At 47.0% G+C, this 18,443-nt stretch overlaps 1 protein-coding gene across 5 annotated transcripts in view; it reads right to left on the reverse strand.

Moving 5' to 3' along the window:
- Positions 1 to 18,443, reverse strand: part of DOCK2 (dedicator of cytokinesis 2) — a 1,661,574-nt gene that overhangs the window by 805,579 nt on the left and 837,552 nt on the right. For all 5 annotated transcript variants that reach the window (XM_073649510.1, XM_073649507.1, XM_073649509.1 and 2 more), the window contains one exon: positions 3,163 to 3,297. In XM_073649510.1, the coding sequence (XP_073505611.1) occupies positions 3,163 to 3,297 (135 nt within the window). The remainder of the gene's footprint in view (positions 1 to 3,162; positions 3,298 to 18,443) is intronic.

Below are 18,443 nucleotides of genomic sequence, written 5' to 3' on the forward strand. Positions count from 1 at the left end.
TACAGAAAGCTGTGAGGAGTGGAGGATGAGTTTAACTGATCCCTGGCCCAGAGGTGAGTCACTGAAGATCCCTGTCTGCAGATAAACCTGGGATACACCACATAGATCATCAGACATTCCAGGGGACTGCAGAACATTAACCCCTGCAGATGTGGGACTCTGGAGAGAGTGTTTTTACTGCCACTTATATTAACTGCACAGGGGAGCGCACTATCATGGGCAGAAAGCCCTATCCGTCCTCTTCCCCTTCCACTGCAGAGTCACCATAGCCTCGGGGGCAGCAAAAACAGGAAATATCTAAAAATTCTTCACTGACCCCACAGGCTCTGCTAAACCCCAAGGACATAAAATGGCCACAGGGGATTCCTCCACTCAGTCTTCTCAGTCTGTGTCCCCTCCCCCCTCCCAGAGTGAACAGGACAGAGGGGGGGGGAATTCAACAGAGAAGGGACAATACATGCACAACCAACAGCCCCCTAAACATGATGGATGAAATAGAAGACCTGACTTTTCATCAATCTGGCTCCAACTTTATCAGATTGATATTGCCAGATCAGCTTTGCAGGTTGGAGCCTTGTCATGGACCATTTTCTTCAATTTTCAAATGGATTGAGATCCAGAGTATTTGCAGGCCATGACAATGACGTTATGTGTCTTCTTTCAAGGAATGTTTTCACAGTTTTTGCTCTATGGCAGGATGCATTATCATCTTGAAAAATGATGTCGTCATCCCCAAACATCCTTTCAATTGATGGGATAAGAAAACTGTCCAAAATATCAATATAAACTTGGGCATTTATTGAAGATGTAATGACAGCCATCTCCCCAGTGCCTTTACCTGACATGCAGCCCCATATCATCAATGACTGTGGAAATTTGCATTTTCTCTTCATTCAGTCATCTTTATAAATCTCATTGAAACGGCACCAAACAAAAGTTCCAGCATCATCACATTGCCCAAGGCAGATTCGCGATTCATCACTGAATATGACTTTCATCCAGTCATCCACAGTCCACGATTGCTTTTCCTTAGCCCATTGTAACCTTGTTTTTTCCTGTTTAGGTGTTAATGATGGCTTATGTTTAGATTTTCTGTATGTAAATCCCATTCCCTTTAGGCGGTTTCTTACAGTTCGGTCACAGACATTGACTCCAATTTCCTCCCATTCGTTCCTCATTTGTTTTGTTGTGCATTTCCTGCTTTAAGTTTCTGGTCTTGACGCTTTGATGTCTTCCTTGGCCTACCAGTATGTTTGCCTTTAACAACCTTCTCATGTTGTTTGTATTTGGTCCAGATTTTAGACACAGCTGACTGTGGACAACCAACATCTTTTGCAACATTACGTGATGATTTACCTTCTTTTAAGAGTTTGATAATCCTCTCCTTTGTTTCAATTGACATCTCTCGTGTTGGAGCCATAATTCATGTCAGTCCACTTGGTGCAACAGCTCTCCAAGGTGTGATCACTCCTTTTTAGATGCAGACTAACGAGCAGATATAATTTGATGCAGATTTTAGTTTTTGAAATGAAAATTTACAGGGTGATTCCATCATTTTTTCCCTCTGCTTGGTCTGAAAAAAATTACCCTTACTGAGTACCACATTTTTAATCTTGATTTCTTTTAGTGTTTCTTAAAGCCTTGAAGTTGCCATTTGAAATGACTTTAGTTTTATGCCATGTCTGTGCTCTGCTTTTTTTCAACAACATTAAACAACTGAATGAACATCCTCAGAGCCCGGTGATTCCATAATTTTTCTCAGGGGTTGTATAAGACAGCACTTCACAGGAATATAGACAGTAACTTAAATAGAACCTTAAACCTTAGATCAGGTGAGGAGTGGTAGGAGGAGCTGCCTAATAAACCACCTGCTGCTTGGGGATAGGCCAGAGGATCTCACCTCTGCAGGACATAATGGGGTTAAATACCTGCAGAAAGTGGCCACACATCCCTACAGCCAGGTGGAGACTTAACAAGGGCACGAGAATGCAGCAGTGTTGAAAATGCTAAAAGAGCAGTGAGGCGAGATAGCCCTCCCCGACTGGAAAGAGCAAAGTGGTGACCGCAGTGAGTAGGGCCGCGTTTACTACCTGTGTGAGTCACCGGCGTCACAGAAACCCTGAGTTATTTTTTGGAGGGGCAGAAGATTGGTTGATTGTATTATGGAATAGATAGGCAGTACAAATGAACAAATAAATTTGAGTGGAATTATATTCTAATCAACTTTTACAAAAATCCAAATTAGGCAATATGTGGATTTTTTTTTGGGGGGGGGGGGATTTGCTTTCTTGCAGATTTATTATGTGGCATCCATCATTTTTCTGAACCATAAAGGGACATAAGAAGGATAATAAAATGTAATAGAATCCTTATACACACCTTAATAATAGTAAACCATTACACAATTTGAGATGGTCAGATATTAGATATGAAAAGTATAGAAAATGTGTTTGGAGAATCCCATGAATTATTCTTTTCATACTGTGAAACTGAATTTCACAAATAGAGACAAACTCTCCCTAATTCCTCTGGTTTCTTTTAGCATTTCAGAATAGAACAGACTTATTAGAGAGTGTGGCAAAGACGACTCACTCGGCTGCAGTCAGAAGTAGACACAGGAATGGTTTCATCTGCAGGTTTATTATGTCAGCATAAAACACTGCAGACTTCATCAAAAATAAACTCAGCCTTGCTGGCATGAAGGAAAAACAAAAGACAAATAGTAACACTGTCCACATGTGTGCGGGTTCGCCCTGCACCAATTTGTAGCTCCTTCAACTCCTCTCTGAGCTGAATTTACACAGTTTGGAGACTTGTCTCTCCAGACCCACCAACACAGAAAAAAGCAGGACTGAGCATTAAAACCTTGCTCAGCCACACCCTGAGGGGAGGTAGGGGAATGGCCTCCCACCCTCTTTGCCATTCCCATAAAACCACACCCTTTTAGAGAGTTTACCCCAGCATATGACATGCTGGAAGAAATTTAGTAGGTTTCAGTTCACACAGGAGAGCAACCTGAGTGACACATACCTCCCCTCGTATATCACACCAGTGACTCTGTCACAAGAGCTATAACCTGTTTAAGTCTTGTAGCAGTAATACTACATCACATTGGTATGGCAGTACTAATCAATTACAAGATACTTTAAATAATATGCTTACTGTGAAAATAATATCCTTGACCGAACAATGAACTTGAACACATATTCCAATGCTTTTAGAGTTCTTAGAATTGGCTCACACTGTTCTCCTCTGCTGGAAATATCTAAATATTTCTTTAAAACGGTCATCAGTTTCCTGTCAAAAAAAGATTTACTTATTATTATTTTCCAACCAAAATTATTTCTGAATTCATTCATGTGAAATTAAAGAAATCCTCCAACTCACATTAAAATATTCATAGTAAGGCATAATGCATACAATATCTGGTGTCCTATTTTTTAATTTTTCTTGTGTGATTCCATTGATTCCCTGTCCTTTCACATTATTGTATGTGAAATGGCAGCCCGAATTTTGTGCACAGTGACCTCAAAGTCAGAAACACTCCCATTGCTATGGAACGATCTATCAAAGAGCAATATTTAAGTCCAATAATACTTATGCACCATAACATTTTTATTTATACTAAGTAAAATATTATCAAATTCTAGAACGGTGAAATAGATAACTGGTCACCATTTCTGGATCCAGTAAAGAAATGTTTCATGTGAAACAAGCCAAGTTCTGCAAACTCAACCATAGAGGTTTTGATATGCAGTACAAATATCTCCAGTATTCTGAGTCTTTTGTATGATGGTGATTCTTACCTGGCATGCTGATAAGATATACAGTGCATAATCACCAAATAATCAGTATGTTTTTTGGTTATAGTTAGTGATGAGCGAGCATGCTCACTCCTGCACTGTACTTTCCGGAGCATCTCACTGCTCGAGATGCTCGGCAAGTACCCAGAATGCTCAGGCGGGAGTTCGAACCCCCACCCCACATGTTTGGCACTGATATAACAATGAATAAACAATGCACTATAATGCTGCAGCCATGTTGGTTGTGGCATTACAGTGATTGGCTACCAGACAGGCAGAGTAAGGAGAACTGCTGCTGAGCTGGGGAGAGAATTGACGGATTATTAGTAAGGTATTAGGTATTCATCAGCTATATATACACACATCTGAACTAGCAGTCCTTCTAAGGACTCATCCAGCTGTATATATTATTAATCATGGTGATAGCAGGAGTTAGGCAGGCAGAGTTTCTGGAGAGTGTTTGAGCAAAATAGGGTCCATTGCACATTCTGTCTGCTGCTGTTACAGATATCAATAGCCCTAGATATCAGGGCAATTTTTTTTTTGCTCTTAATCCTGATTATTTGCTTAAAAAACAGTACAGTACAAAATTTTACTGCTCCATTTGCTTGTTAGCAGAATACAGACAGATTTTTTTTATTTAATTCACATTACTGTATTGTGGAAGCAGAGAAACGTGTCCACCATCAGATGTTATCCGATATTACTGCAGTAATAATAGAGACATTTTTTGGAGCGTGCCAAACATTACACTCCAGTTAAAGTCTGCCAGTTGTGTGCTGTTCAACCTATTCACACTTAGACACTGACCAATACCATATCTCTAACGCCACTGCCTAAAACCATGGTTATCAGATGGGATCAGATATTACTGAGCTAATGATCCAGAATTTTTTGGTAGCGTGCCAGATATTTTACTCCATTTAAAGTCTGCCAGTTGGGTGTTGCTCAAATCTATTCACAGTTGGTCACTGACGAATATCATACTAATAGTCAACTGCCTAAAACTGTGTTCATCAGACGTGATCCAATATTAGTACGGTAATAATCATCACATTTTTTGGAGCGTGCCAAATATTACACTCCATTTAAAGTCTGCCACTTGGGTTTTGTTCATCTTATTCACACTTGGTCTCTGACCAATACCACATCCAAAAGGCCACTGCCTAAAACCATGGTCTTCAGACGTGATCCGATATTACTGCAGTAATAATCGTGACATTTTTTGGAGCGTGCTAGATATTACACTCCATTTAAAGTCTGCCAGTTGGGTGTTCTTCAAACCTATTCACAGTTGGTCACTGACTAATATCATACTAATAGGCAACTCCTGTTGGGCAGAGACGCCGATCCCCTCACCGCCGAGGTCCCGGTCCGGCATCCTCCGGTTTCCCTGCTGCATCTGCCCAGGGTGCGCGCACCACGCGCAGCTCCCCGGGCACTGTACTTAGGGCGCGCGCACATGCGCTCCCTCCTTCTTAAAGGGGCCACACGCGCCGTCTTAAAGAGTCCCCAGCCAATGGCCATATTCTAAGAATTCTTAGAATCATGACAGCCCATCGCTATGTATAGGACACTTATTTCACTAAGCAAGCAGTGCTTTACTCACAGCTGGATGTCAGTCAATTGAAGTGCCCAGGACTCTTTTTATATTTCATCTGCTCATATTTCTACAGCAGAAAGAATGGTGTGAGTACATCTTTCTACACCAGAACCACGCCATATACTGTATACTGTTTTGTATACACATTGACATATTTTTGCATCTCATCCACGCAGGCACGCCAGATAAGTGGTATATTATAATTGACTGTCCATTATCTTCCCACATTTCTGCTGTAGCGCTCCCCTTTTGTGTGTCTGTTTTTATTCCCCCGCTTGCTCACCACATTGTCGTTCACAATTATTGTCTTGAACAAATAAAATTTGTCTCATTCACATTGGACCGTTTTTCAAAGTTTTTTCTTTTGTTTTTGGGTTTACTATTGCATTCGATGGTCCATTTTTATGCATGTCCATAATTGGTTTATTATCAGCAACCGATACACATATAGGTACCTTTAATGTCATTTCAATGTACCCATTTCTTTTATCTCTTGTTTACACGTATTGTTATTGGGTATGCAGCAATTTTAAGGGCTGCCAAAAACTAGGACGCACTCCATTACACATTTGAAGACACGTAAAAAGAAAAAAACTATAAAAACACAGCAGGATCTTTAATATAAAAATCAGACTCGCGAACCTCTTAATCCTTGCAAGCTTCAACACAATGTTCACAAGGTAGACAGCAGCGGTGGTCGGTCTCCTAGACGAGCACACTCCATCATGATGATAGAGGCCACCATCTCCTCAACCTGATGGTACAGCAATTTCTCCGCCACTATCCCGGCCTGGAAGCACTGCTGCAGAAACCACGATCTCTGAGTGCTCACTTAAAACTATAAAAAAGAGCAGGCTCTTTACTATAAAAGCAGCCAGACTACTAGACAATGAGCAAACTCCTTCATGATGACAGAGGCCACCATCTCCTTAGCTTGCTGGTACTTTTCTGTGAGAATGAGCTTGTCTCCAACCAGACCAGGAATATCCAGTGAATGGCAAGCCATGGTTTGGTATTAACATCCATTACCAGAAGCAAAGCCATCCACAATTTCCATATCTCAGGAATTTTATTCAGTAGACTGGCTGCCTAAATATTAGTTTCTCACAAAGGACCTGAAGACACTGAGTTGCAGTAGGTGCAAGGTTCTCCAGCATGACCTGTTTGCTAGATATCAGAACAGATGGGAGAACGTGTGCCTGAGCATGCTGGTGTTGGTCAGGCTGGTAGTTTTGCTGCACCTGCTGATGCTGGCATGACAGATATTGCAAATGGCTTTATTGGGGTTAACTGGACAGTCTTTAAAAAAGAGCCAGACTTGGGAAGACCTATCAATTGGACTGGCAACTTCCCTGGTATTGGTGGTTTGGGGAACAGTTGCCCGCCCTGTGGCCACCCCACTGCTTCTTCCTGACTGCTGTGGTGCTACATCTCCCTCCTCCTCTGCGCTGCTGTCCTCACTATGCAGGTCACCTCCAAGTAAAAAAAGTCTCGCAGATATACACATTCCTCAAACATAGTGATAAGTGAGTGTATCCGTTACTATTTGCACGGATAGTACGGTATTCGGGTTGCTCGTTATATTGCGAGTATTTGTGTACTCGCCTCGCTATATTCAGATATCTCGCCCTGCCCTTTTGACGCCTCCTTTTCAGCCACTAAACATGCTGGGCTTCTTAACCAATCACAGTAATGCTGCAGTCATCTTGGTGGTGGCATTACTGTGCTTGGCTGACCGCCCAACGTCATAGGGTCTATTTAAGCCTGCCACCACCATTTTGTGCACATTACGTCTGGAGCCTGCATTCTATAAGCATAGAGAGAGATCACTGAGCTGCTAGGGAGAGTGTTTATGCCTCTTGATAAAACAACAGCCCTTTTAAGGACTACCTGCAGTGTATACTAGTTCCGTGTAGAATAGGGAGGGAGAGATACTCGAGAAAGGGACTGTTTAAAGGAGTCGCTCACTAGCTCCATAATACCTCTTTTCAGAGCTGAAGACACAGAACAAAGTCAGAGTACAAGGAGGAAGAAATTGTGTATTAGGTAGGGAGAGGTTAAAGTGTTCTTCCAGTGTCCATCTTAAAACAGCTCTTGTCAGAAGCAAAACAATATTTTTCCAGCACACAAAGTAATTGCATTTTGTACTGCCTTTTTTTTAAAAGCACTGGTCTATTTTCCCCGCTGTTTTAGGGGTCAGAGCCTGGCTTCTGATGTCCACATTAGTCCACTTAAAATGGCGTTTAGTGCCCAATGCAAAGCAGTAGTCCAAACATTTCCTACAGCCTGCTACCAAGCACACACCAGGCCATTTTGCCCGCTGTTTTTGGGGTGACAGCCTGGCATCTGTCCACATTAGTCCACTTAAAAAAGTGTTTAGTCCCCTACACAAAGCAGTAGTCCAAACATTTCCTGATGCCTGCTACCAAGCACGCACAAGGCCATTTTCCCCACTGTTTTTGGGGTAACAGCCTGCCATCTGTATACATTAGTCCACTTAAAGCGTTTAGTGCCCTACACAAAGCAGTAGTCCAAACATTTCCTACTGCCTGCTACCAAACACGCACCAGGCCATTTTCCCTCTGTTTTTGAGGTGACAGTCTGCCTTCTGCCCACATTAGTCCAGTTAAAAAGGGGTTTAGTGCCCTACGCAAAGCAGTAGTCCAAACATTTCCTACTGACTTCTACCAAGCACGCACCAGGCCATTTTACCCACTATTTGGGAAGCCACCATCCCAAGGGCCACGAATCACAAATAGTAGTTAGGCTGGAGTAGGAATACTGTCCTGGTTTGTCCACTGCACAATGTGCATAGGGTTTGTAAAAATTAGCCCTATGGGCTGAGTCATGGTTGACGCAGGAAGCCACCATCCCAAGGGCCTCCAATCACAAATAGTAGTTAGGCTGGAGTAGGAATACTGTCCTGGTTTGTCCACTACACAATGTGCATAGGGTTTGTAAAAATTAGCCCTATGGGCTGAGTCATGGTTGATGCAGGAATCCAACATCCCAAGGGCCTCCAATCACAAATAGTCGTTAGGCTGGAGTAGGAATACTGTCCTGGTTTGTCCACTACACAATGTGCATAGGGTTTGTAAAAATTAGCCCTATGGGCTGAGTCATGGTTGATGAAGGAAGAAAACGGGTTTTTATGAGAAGGGTGTGAATTTAACAGCAGTAGCATGAATCGGCATTTTTGGTGAATTTAGGTTGGCTTGCTGGCATCTGGAGGGATTACAAACTGTGGAGAAATCTAGTCCTTGTTGAATTTAATCAGAGTATGTCTGTCTGAATTTTCCGTCGAGAGGCGTGTGAGCTTATCAGTGATGATTGCCCCAGCGGAACTGAAAACACGGTCAGACACCACACTAGCAGCCAGGCAGGCCAGCACATCCAAGGCATATAAGGAGAGGTTGAGCCAAGTGTTCAGCTTAGACACCCAGTAATTGAAGGGAACTGAAGCGTCAGAAAGGACGCACATATGGTCACTTAAGTACCCCTTGACCATGTTCTGCAATTTATCCCTCCTTGGCATTGTTACAGGCACAGATAGCTCTTGCTGTTGTGCTGGTTAACTGAAAATTGCCCAATTAGTGCACATTTTACCCCCACCTCTGTTGGAGCTGGTGTTCCTGTCTCTCCCTATTATCCCTTGGTGTTGAAAAGAGCCGGTACCTCTGCCACCAGCATTGTCTGAGGGTGATGTTTTCAGCAACTGTTCTACAACGGCCCTCTTGAACGATTCCATTGTAAAACTCTTTGGTGACTCCAAAAGGAGAGAAGGAAATTTCTCCTTGTAACATGGATTGAGAATGGTGGCCAACCAGTATAGGTCACTCTTGTCACCTGCACCTTAAAAACATCTCCAGAATCTGACCTTTTCTCACCTTTGAAACTGCTAAAACTATAACTGTTGCTCTTATTCACTCTCGTCTGGACTACTGCAACTCTCTTCTGATCGGTCTCCCTCTTACCAAACTTTCTCCTCTCCAATCTGTCCTAAATGCGGCAGCCAGGGTCATGTTTCTGTCAAGCCGCTTCACCGATGCCTCCATCTTGTGCCAGTCATTACACTGGTTGCCCATTCGATACAGGGTCCAATATAAACTCATCACTTTCACCCACAAAGCTCTCCTTGTTCTGCACCGCCTTATATCTCCTCTATCATCTTTGTCTATCACCCTACACATGCCCTCCATTTTACAAATGACCCAAAACTAACATCCCCCATAATCCGAACCTCGCACCTCCGTCTCCAAGACTTCTCTCGTTCTGCACCAGTTCTCTGGAATGTTCTACCCCAGAAGATCCGACTGATGCCTAGCCCCCACGTCTTCAGGCGCACTTTAAAAACCTCTCTCTTTAATCAAGCCTACTACCTCAACTACTCAGTAAATTTACTTTCCCATGTTACCTCCTTCTAAATATTATTCAGAATCTGCACCTTACTACTCATCTGCCTCCACACCCTCCACGCACACGATAACTGCACTCAATACTTGATCATTGCACTTAAGCATACTGGCTGATTACCAGATCATGCAGCTTTATATGAAAATCCATACTTACTATAATTGCCAGACCTGAAATAACAAGCACTTTTCAACTGCTGTGTCCACCCATTTCCTTTTACAATGTAAGCTTGTAATCAGTGACCTCACTCCTAATGTAACAGTTTAAACTGTCTTACCTTGTATTGAATTTATTGTATGTACATGTCCCCGACTCCCCGCTTAATTGTAAAGTGCTGCGGTATATTTTGGCACTATATAAATAAAAATTATTATTATTGTTGGATAAAATGTGTATCACATGAGGGTCTTGCCACAGACACTTACACATGAATTGTGCCATGTGGGCCAAGCTGCAAAAAGGCAAATGTTCTGTGTCCCCAACAGTAGAAACAGTACCCATCCTCTCATCACACTGACTTGTCTCCTCCTCCACCTCTTCCTCTCCAGTCCATCCAGGCTGGACAGACATGAAGCTTGGGTTGGGTGTCCCATCTGTAGCATTACGAGTCCATACGGTAGCACAGAAAAACAAGTCCTCTCCCTCCTCATCCTCCTTATCTTCCTCCTCATCACCCAATGTTGTCTCAGAATATTAGCTGGGCTGGGTAGTATCACCCATTGGGAAATTTGGCTCCATACCAACATTCTGGGCACTCAAAGCTTTCTCTTTAAGATTATGCAGTGATTGCTTCAAGAGACACAGCAACGGGATGGTTACGCTGATAATAGCCTGATCACCGCTCACAAGGTTGGTGCAGTACTCAAAATTCTAAGGAACCTCACAAAAGTCAGCGATCCACACCCACTCGACAGTTGTTATGTGTGATGACAGGCATGTTGAAGCTGGTATTCCACTACTGCCCTCTGCTGTTTACTACTCCTCGCCAACTTATGATAGGTTGAGTTTCACTGCGTGAGCAGGTTGCAAATTAGTCGGTGACTTGGCAAATTCAAGTGGTTTTGCAGCGCTGTTAGAGCAGCAAAAGCGGTAGAGGAATGGCGGAAATGGGCGCTAATACGGCGCACCTTCTCAAGTAGGTACGGTAAGTCACGGTAAGTTTTCAGAAATTTCTGAACAGCTACAGTGGTGGCAAAAAGTATTGGCATCGCTGCAATTCTGTCAGATAATACTCAGTTTCTTCCTGAAAATGATTGCAATCACAAATTCTTTGGTATTATTATCTTCATTTAATTTGTCTTCAATGAAAAAACACAAAAAGAATTGTCCTAAAGCCAAATTGGATATAATTGCACATCAAGCCTAAAAAAGGGGGTGGACAAAAGTATTGGCACTGTTTGAAAAATCATGTGATGCTTCTCTAATTCGTGTAATTAACAGCACCTGTAACTTACCTGTGGCACCTAACAGGTGTTGGCAATAGCTAAATCACACTTGCAGCCAGTTAACATGGATTAAAGTTGACTCAACCTCTGTCCTGTGTCCTTGTGTGTACCACATTGAGCATGGAGAAAACAAAGAAGACCAAAGAACTGTCTGAGGACTTGAAAAACTGTAGCGTCGGAGTCCCTGCCTCCTGCTAGGCAGAGACGCCGTTCCCCTCACCTCCCTGCTCCGTCCTCGGCGTCCTCTTCCCGCGCTGCTGGCAGCGCTCGCTGCTTCCTGGGCACTGTGCTTAGGGCGCGCGCGAGCTCCCTCTCTCTTAAAGGGGCCGCGTGCGCCGTCCTAAGGAGTCCCCGGGCAATTGCCGGTGGAGCTCCCATATATAAGGCACCTCCTCCAAAATGGAGGTGCCCGAGCAAAGTTGTTGCAAAGCCTTTCACCTCTGCTTCAGCCCTCAGGTTCCGTTGCTAGTCTGTTTTCCAGCTCTGTCTACCTGCTTGCATACCCTGCGGTCCGACAGTCTGTCTACCAGCATCCGCCAGTCTGTCTATGGACCAGTCCACCTGCGGATCAGGAAGCACCTGCCTGATACCTGCCTGATACCTGCCTGATACCTGCCTGATACCAGCCTGATACCAGCCTGAGACCACCTGCCAGCCAGCCGAGAGACTCTTACCCGCTGACCTGGGAGCGCTCACCTGCTGCCCGCCAGCTAGCCTACCTGGAGGCTCTGCCATCACTTGCCGTGACCAACTGCCAGCCAGCTGAGAGACTCTTATCCGCTCACCTGGGAGTGCTTACCTGCTACCCGCCTGCTAGCCTACCTGGAGGCTCTGCCGTCACTTGCCGTGACCACCTACCTGTCTAGAGACTCTTACCCTGCTGTCACTTGCCGTGACCACCTGCCTGTCTAGAGACTCTTACCCTGCTGCCACTTGCCGTGACCACCCGCCTGTCAAGAGACTGTCCCCGTCACTTGCCGTGACCTTGTGCCCTTCTACCCAGAGACTGTTCCTGTCACTCGCCGTGTCTACCTGCCCGCCTTCCCTGGGAGCCACCCGCTTCCTTACAAGGACTGCCCCTTTGTATAGTAGCTCAGAGGTTCCACCTCCCAGACCCGTTACAGTTTGCACGGGCCCTGGAACCCGGTGGCACCCAAGCACCCTCGTTCTCAGACCTATGTCATGAACTTTCCCGTCAGAGATCCCAACAGGACTCCATCTTGGGCCACCTGCGTAGTGTTCACTCCCGCCTGGACACACTGACTGCTTCGTCGGGAGCTGCTTCTACTCGCACGACTACTACCCCGGCAGCGCCGCTGCCCATCAATACCATGGCATCCCTTCCCGGTTCCCGCCTTTCCGCCCCGTCTCGTTTTGGTAGAGATCCCGGTCAGGCACGGGGCTTCATTAACCAGTGCACCCTGCACTTCGAACTTTTGGCACACCAGTTTTCCAACGACCGAGCCAAAGTGGCCTTCATCATGTCTCATCTCACAGGGGAGGCGCTGGCTTGGCTAAATCCTCTATGGGAGAGAGGAGACCCCCTGGTGTCCAACCTGCCAGCCTTTCTCACGGCCTTCCGGAAAGTCTTCGACGAACCTGGACGAAAGACCTCATCCGCCTCATCTCTGCCACGCCTCCGTCAAGGGAGTCTCACCGTGGGCCAATATGCCATACGGTTCCATACCCTTGCTTCTGAGCTTGCCCGGGATAACGACGCCCTGGTGTCCATCTTCTGGGAGGGTCTATCCGGCCGGATTAAAGATGAACTTGCCGGTCGGGACATTCCTACCACTCTCGACGACTTAATAACACTTGCCACCCGGATTGACATCCGGTTCCAGGAGTGTGCCAAAGAGGTCACCCGTGAGAGGAGGTTTCCTCGCCTTGCTCCTACCTTCCAGAATCCCGTCACTTCCTCTGTTACTCCCCAGGCGCACTCATCCAAGCCTATGCAGGTCGACCAGACCAAGATGGTCAAAACCCGTCAAGAGTCACGCCGTGCCGAGGGGAGCTGCTTCTACTGTGGCAGTAAGGAGCACAGGATCCGTTCCTGCCCGGAGAGGTCAGGAAACTCCTGTGTCTAGGATCGCTCAGCGAGGTCATCCTAGACAAGAATAAACCCTCTCCATCTCTGATGCTGTTGGTCTCTATCATCTGCGGGGAGAACCGTTACCTTGAACTAGCTCAACTTGATTCTGGAGCTGCCGTAAATCTCATTTCTCAGTCCCTGGTAGAGAAATACTGCATTCCCACCAAACCTCTGGCCGTACCCTTATCTGTCGCCTCCGTGGACGGGGGTCTCTTACCGCATCCCATTCAACTTATCACCGAACCCATAACTCTGAAGGTGGGAATGCTGCCCTCTGAGAGCATCTTCTTCCATGTTCTACCTGGACTCTCTCATGCTCTTTTGCTTGGCCTACCTTGGCTCCAGAGACATGCACCCGTGCTTGATTGGCAGACCGGAGAAGTCCTTCGCTGGGGACAGGACTGCCATAAGACTTGTTTAGTTCCCGTTCGTCCTGCCCGTCCTTCTCCTCCCCCAGCCAATCTACCTGGCCTGCCAGTTCCCTATTGGTCTTATGCTGATGTCTTTAATAAAAAGGAAGCAGAGACATTACCTCCTCATAGACCATACGATTGCCCTATCGACTTGGTACCTGGCGCTACTCAGCCGGGAGGGCGTATCTTCCCTTTGTCCGCTGCTGAGACCCGGTCCATGACTGAATATATCAAGGAGAACCTGGCCCGGAGATTTATCCAGAAATCTACCTCCCCCGCCGGAGCAGGCTTCTTCTTCGTTAAAAAGAAGGACGGCTCACTCCGTCCCTGCATAGACTATAGAGGCCTTAACCAGATCACGGTGAAGAATAAATACTCCCTTCCGCTCATTCCTGAATTATTTGACCGTCTGAGGGGTGCTAGAATCTTCACTAAGCTGGATCTCCATGGGGCCTATAACCTGGTTCGTATCCGTCAGGGGGATGAATGGAAAATGGCATTCAACACCCGGGATGGCCACTATGAATACCTCGTAATGCCCTTCGGTCTCTGTAATGCTCCCGCCGTCTTTCAAGAGTTGGTCAATGATATCTTCCGTGACCTTCTCTACTCTTGCGTGGTGGTATACCTGGACGACATCTTGGTCTTCTCTCCGGATCTCCCCACACACCGGAGGGACGTTCGTCAGGTCCTGCTCAGGCTCAGGCAAAATCACCTCTATGCAAAATTTGAGAAGTGCCTCTTTGAGCAGACCTCGCTTCCATTTCTGGGCTACATCATCTCTCAGACCGGTCTACGAATGGATCCTGAGAAACTTTCTGCCATCCAGAAGTGGTCCCGACCGGAGGGGTTGTAGGCTATCCAGTGGTTCCTGGGCTTCGCCAACTACTACCGCCTCTTCATTCCGCACTTCTCTTCCCGGACTGCCCCTATCTCTGCGCTCTCCCGTAAGGGCGCTAATCCCAAAGAATGGCCGCCCGAGGCAGAGGAGGCCTTCCTGTATTTGAAACAAGCTTTCTCCTCCGCTCCTGTGCTGCACAGTCTGGACAGCAACAAACAATTCTTCTTAGAAGTAGACACTTCCTCCTCCAGAGCAGGAGCGGTGCTCACCCAAAAGTCGTCATCCGGAAGCATGGTAACCTGCGGTTTCTTCTCCAAACTCTTCTCCTCATCTGAGCGCAATTATTCTATAGGAGACCGAGAATTGTTAGCCATTAAGTTGGCACTGGAGGAGTGGCGTTACCTGCTCGAGGGGGGCCTTCACCCGGTAATAATCTACACGAATCACAAAAACTTGGCTTATCTCCAGAGTGCCCAAAGACTTAACCCGCGCCAAGCCCGGTGGTCCTTGTTCTTCGCCCGCTTTGATTTCATTCTTCATTTTCGCCCGGCAAGCAAAAATATCAAAGCTGATGCCTTGTCCCGATCCTTTTTGTTCTCTGATCTAGAGGAGGAGACAAAGCACATCATCGACCCCGCCAAGGTAATGCTGGTGGCTCCCGTGGATCTAAATCGTCTTCCACCCGGTAAGACGTTCGTAACAGTACCTGATCGTGAGAAAGTCCTACACTGGGGACATTTGTCTAAGCTAGCTGGCCATGCTGGCCAGAAAAAGACCCTCCTGCTTATTACCCGGCTTTACTGGTGGCCTACCCTGCACAAGGACGTAATAGACTTTGTCTCAGCCTGTGCGTCCTGCGCCCGCAACAAGGTTCCTAGACATCTGCCAGCCGGCCGCCTTCTGCCTCTTCCCATACCTGCTGCCCCGTGGCAGCATATAGCCATGGACTTTATAACGGATCTCCCTGTCTCTGCTGGTTGTACTGTCATTTGGGTGGTCGCTGACCGCTTCTCTAAGATGGCTCACTTCATTCCCCTGCCGGGCCTTCCGCCTGCATCTGAATTGGCAAAAGACTTTATCCATCATATTTTCCGTCTTCATGGTCTCCCTCTCCACATTGTGTCCGATCGAGGGGTCCAGTTCACCTCTCGCTTCTGGAGAGCCATGTGTAAACTGCTGGGGGTCACCTTGGACTTCTCCTCTGCTTATCACCCACAGTCCAATGGTCAAGTAGAGCGGATCAACCAAATTTTAACCAGTTACCTCCGGCACTTTGTTAATGCCCACCATTCCGACTGGGTGGATCTTTTACCGTGGGCCGAATTTTCCTATAATAATCATGAGAGCGAGTCTTCCTCCAAATCCCCGTTTTTTATTGTCTACGGTCAACATCCTCAGATCTCGTTTCCCATCTCCGCCTCGGTGGATAATCCGGCCGTAGAATCTCTTGTTAGCGAATTCTCCTCCATTTGGGTGGGAAAGTATCAGATCCACACTTCTTCAGTCCTCCGAGCGGATGAAGAAACAGGCTGACAAAAGACGTCTGGATCCGCCCCAATTCCGTCCTGGAGATAAAGTCTGGCTCTCGTCCAAATATGTCCGGCTCAAGATTCCTTCTTACAAGTTAGGGCCTCGGTTCATCGGCCCACTGGAAGTTATCAAACAAATCAACCCGGTGGCCTATAAATTAAAATTCCCGGCCAACTTGCGGATCCCTAACTCCTTCCATGTATCTCTCCTCAAACCTGTAGTACTTAACTCTTTTTCCAAGTCTACAGGTACACCTCCTGCTCCGGTTTCCGCTGAAGACGAGTTTGAGGTAGAGAGCATTCTGGCCACCAAAAGGGTAAGAGGAAAGAACTTTTTTCTAGTGGATTGGAAGGGGTTTGGTCCTGAGGAGAGAACGTGGGAGCCCCGGGAGAACATCCATGCCCTGCTCATCCTTGAAAAATTTCTCTCCGTCCTAAAAAAGGGGGGGCCTAAAGGGGGGGTACTGTAGCGTCGGCGTCCCTGCCTCCTGCTAGGCAGAGACGCCGTTCCCCTCACCTCCCTGCTCCGTCCTCGGCGTCCTCTGCTCGCACTGCTGGCAGCGCTTGCTGCTTCCCGGGCACTGTGCTTAGGGCGCGCGCGCTCCCTCTCTCTTGAAGGGGCTGCGCGCGCCGTCCTAAGGAGTCCCCGGCCAATTGCCGGTGGAGCTCCCATATATAATGCACCTCCTCCAAAATGGAGGTGCCCGAGCAAAGTTGTTGCAAAGCCTTTCACCTCTGCTTCAGCCCTCAGGTTCCGTTGCTAGTCTGTTTTCCAGCTCTGTCTACCTGCTTGCATTCCCTGCGGTTCGACAGTCTGTCTACCAGCATCCGCCAGTCTGTCTATGGACCAGTCCGCCTGCGGATCAGGAAGCACCTGCCTGATACCTGCCTGATACCAGCCTGATACCAGCCTGAGACCACCTGCCAGCCAGCCGAGAGACTCTTACCCGCTCACCTGGGAGCGCTCACCTGCTGCCCGCCAGCTAGCCTACCTGGAGGCTCTGCCGTCACTTGCCGTGACCACCTGCCAGCCAGCCGAGAGACTCTTACCCGCTCACCTGGGAGCGCTCACCTGCTACCCGCCTGCTAGCCTACCTGGAGGCTCTGCCATCACTTGCCGTGACCACCTGCCTGTCTAGAGACTCTTACCCTGCTGTCACTTGCCGTGACCACCTGCCTGTCTAGAGACTCTTACCCTGCTGTCACTTGCTGTGACCACCCGCCTGTCAAGAGACTGTCCCCGTCACGTGCCGTGACCTCCTGCCCTTCTACCCAGAGACTGTTCCTGTCACTCGCCGTGTCTACCTGCCCGCCTTCCCTGGGAGCCACCTGCTTCCTTACAAGGACTGCCCCTTTGTATAGTAGCTCAGAGGTTCCACCTCCCAGACCCGTTACAGAAACCAAATTGTGAGGAAGCATGAGCAATCTCAAGGCTACAAGTCCATCTCCAAAGACCTGAATGTTCCTGTGTCTTCTGTGCGCAGTGTCATCAAGAAGTTTAAAGCCCATGGCACTGTGGCTAACCTCCCTAGATGTGGATGGAAAAGAAAAATTGACGAGAGATTTCAACGCAAGATTGTGCGGATGGTGTATAAAGAACCTCGACTAACATCCAAACAAGTTCAAGCTGCCCTGCAGTCCAAGGGTACAACAGTGTCAGCCCGTACTATCCTTCGGCGTCTGAATGAAAAGGGACTGTATGGTAGGATACCCAGGAAGACCCCACTTCTTACCCCGAGACATAAAAAAGACAGGCTGGAGTTTGCCAAAACTTACCTGAGAAAGCCTAAAACGTTTTGGAAGAATGTTCTCTGGTCAGATGAGACAAAAGTAGAGCTTTTTGTGAAAAAGCATCAGCAAAGAGTGTACAGGAAAAAAAAAGAGGCATTCAAACAAAAGAACACGGTCCCTACAGTCAAACATGGCGGAGGTTCCCTGATGTTTTGGGGTTGCTTTGCTGCCTCTGGCACTGGACTGCTTGACCGTGTGCATGGCATTATGAAGTCTGAAGACTACCAAAAACTTTGCATCATAATGTAGGGCCCAGTGTGAGAAAGCTGGGTCTCCCTCAGAGGTCATGGGTCTTCCAGCAGGACAATGACCCAAAAAACACTTCCAAAAGCACTATAAAATGGTTTGAGAGAAAGCACTGGAGACTTCTAAGGTGGCCAGCAATGAGTCCAGACCTGAATCCCATAGAACACCTGTGGAGAGATCTCAAAATGGCAGTTTTGAGAAGGCACCCTTCAAATATCAGGGACCTGGAGCAGTTTGCCAAAGAAGAATGGTCTACAATTTCAGCAG

Source organism: Phyllobates terribilis, unplaced genomic scaffold, assembly GCF_046119375.1.
Source record: "Phyllobates terribilis strain yellow unplaced genomic scaffold, ASM4611937v1 Scaffold_10__3_contigs__length_209671492, whole genome shotgun sequence".
NCBI classification, from domain to species: domain Eukaryota; kingdom Metazoa; phylum Chordata; class Amphibia; order Anura; family Dendrobatidae; genus Phyllobates; species Phyllobates terribilis.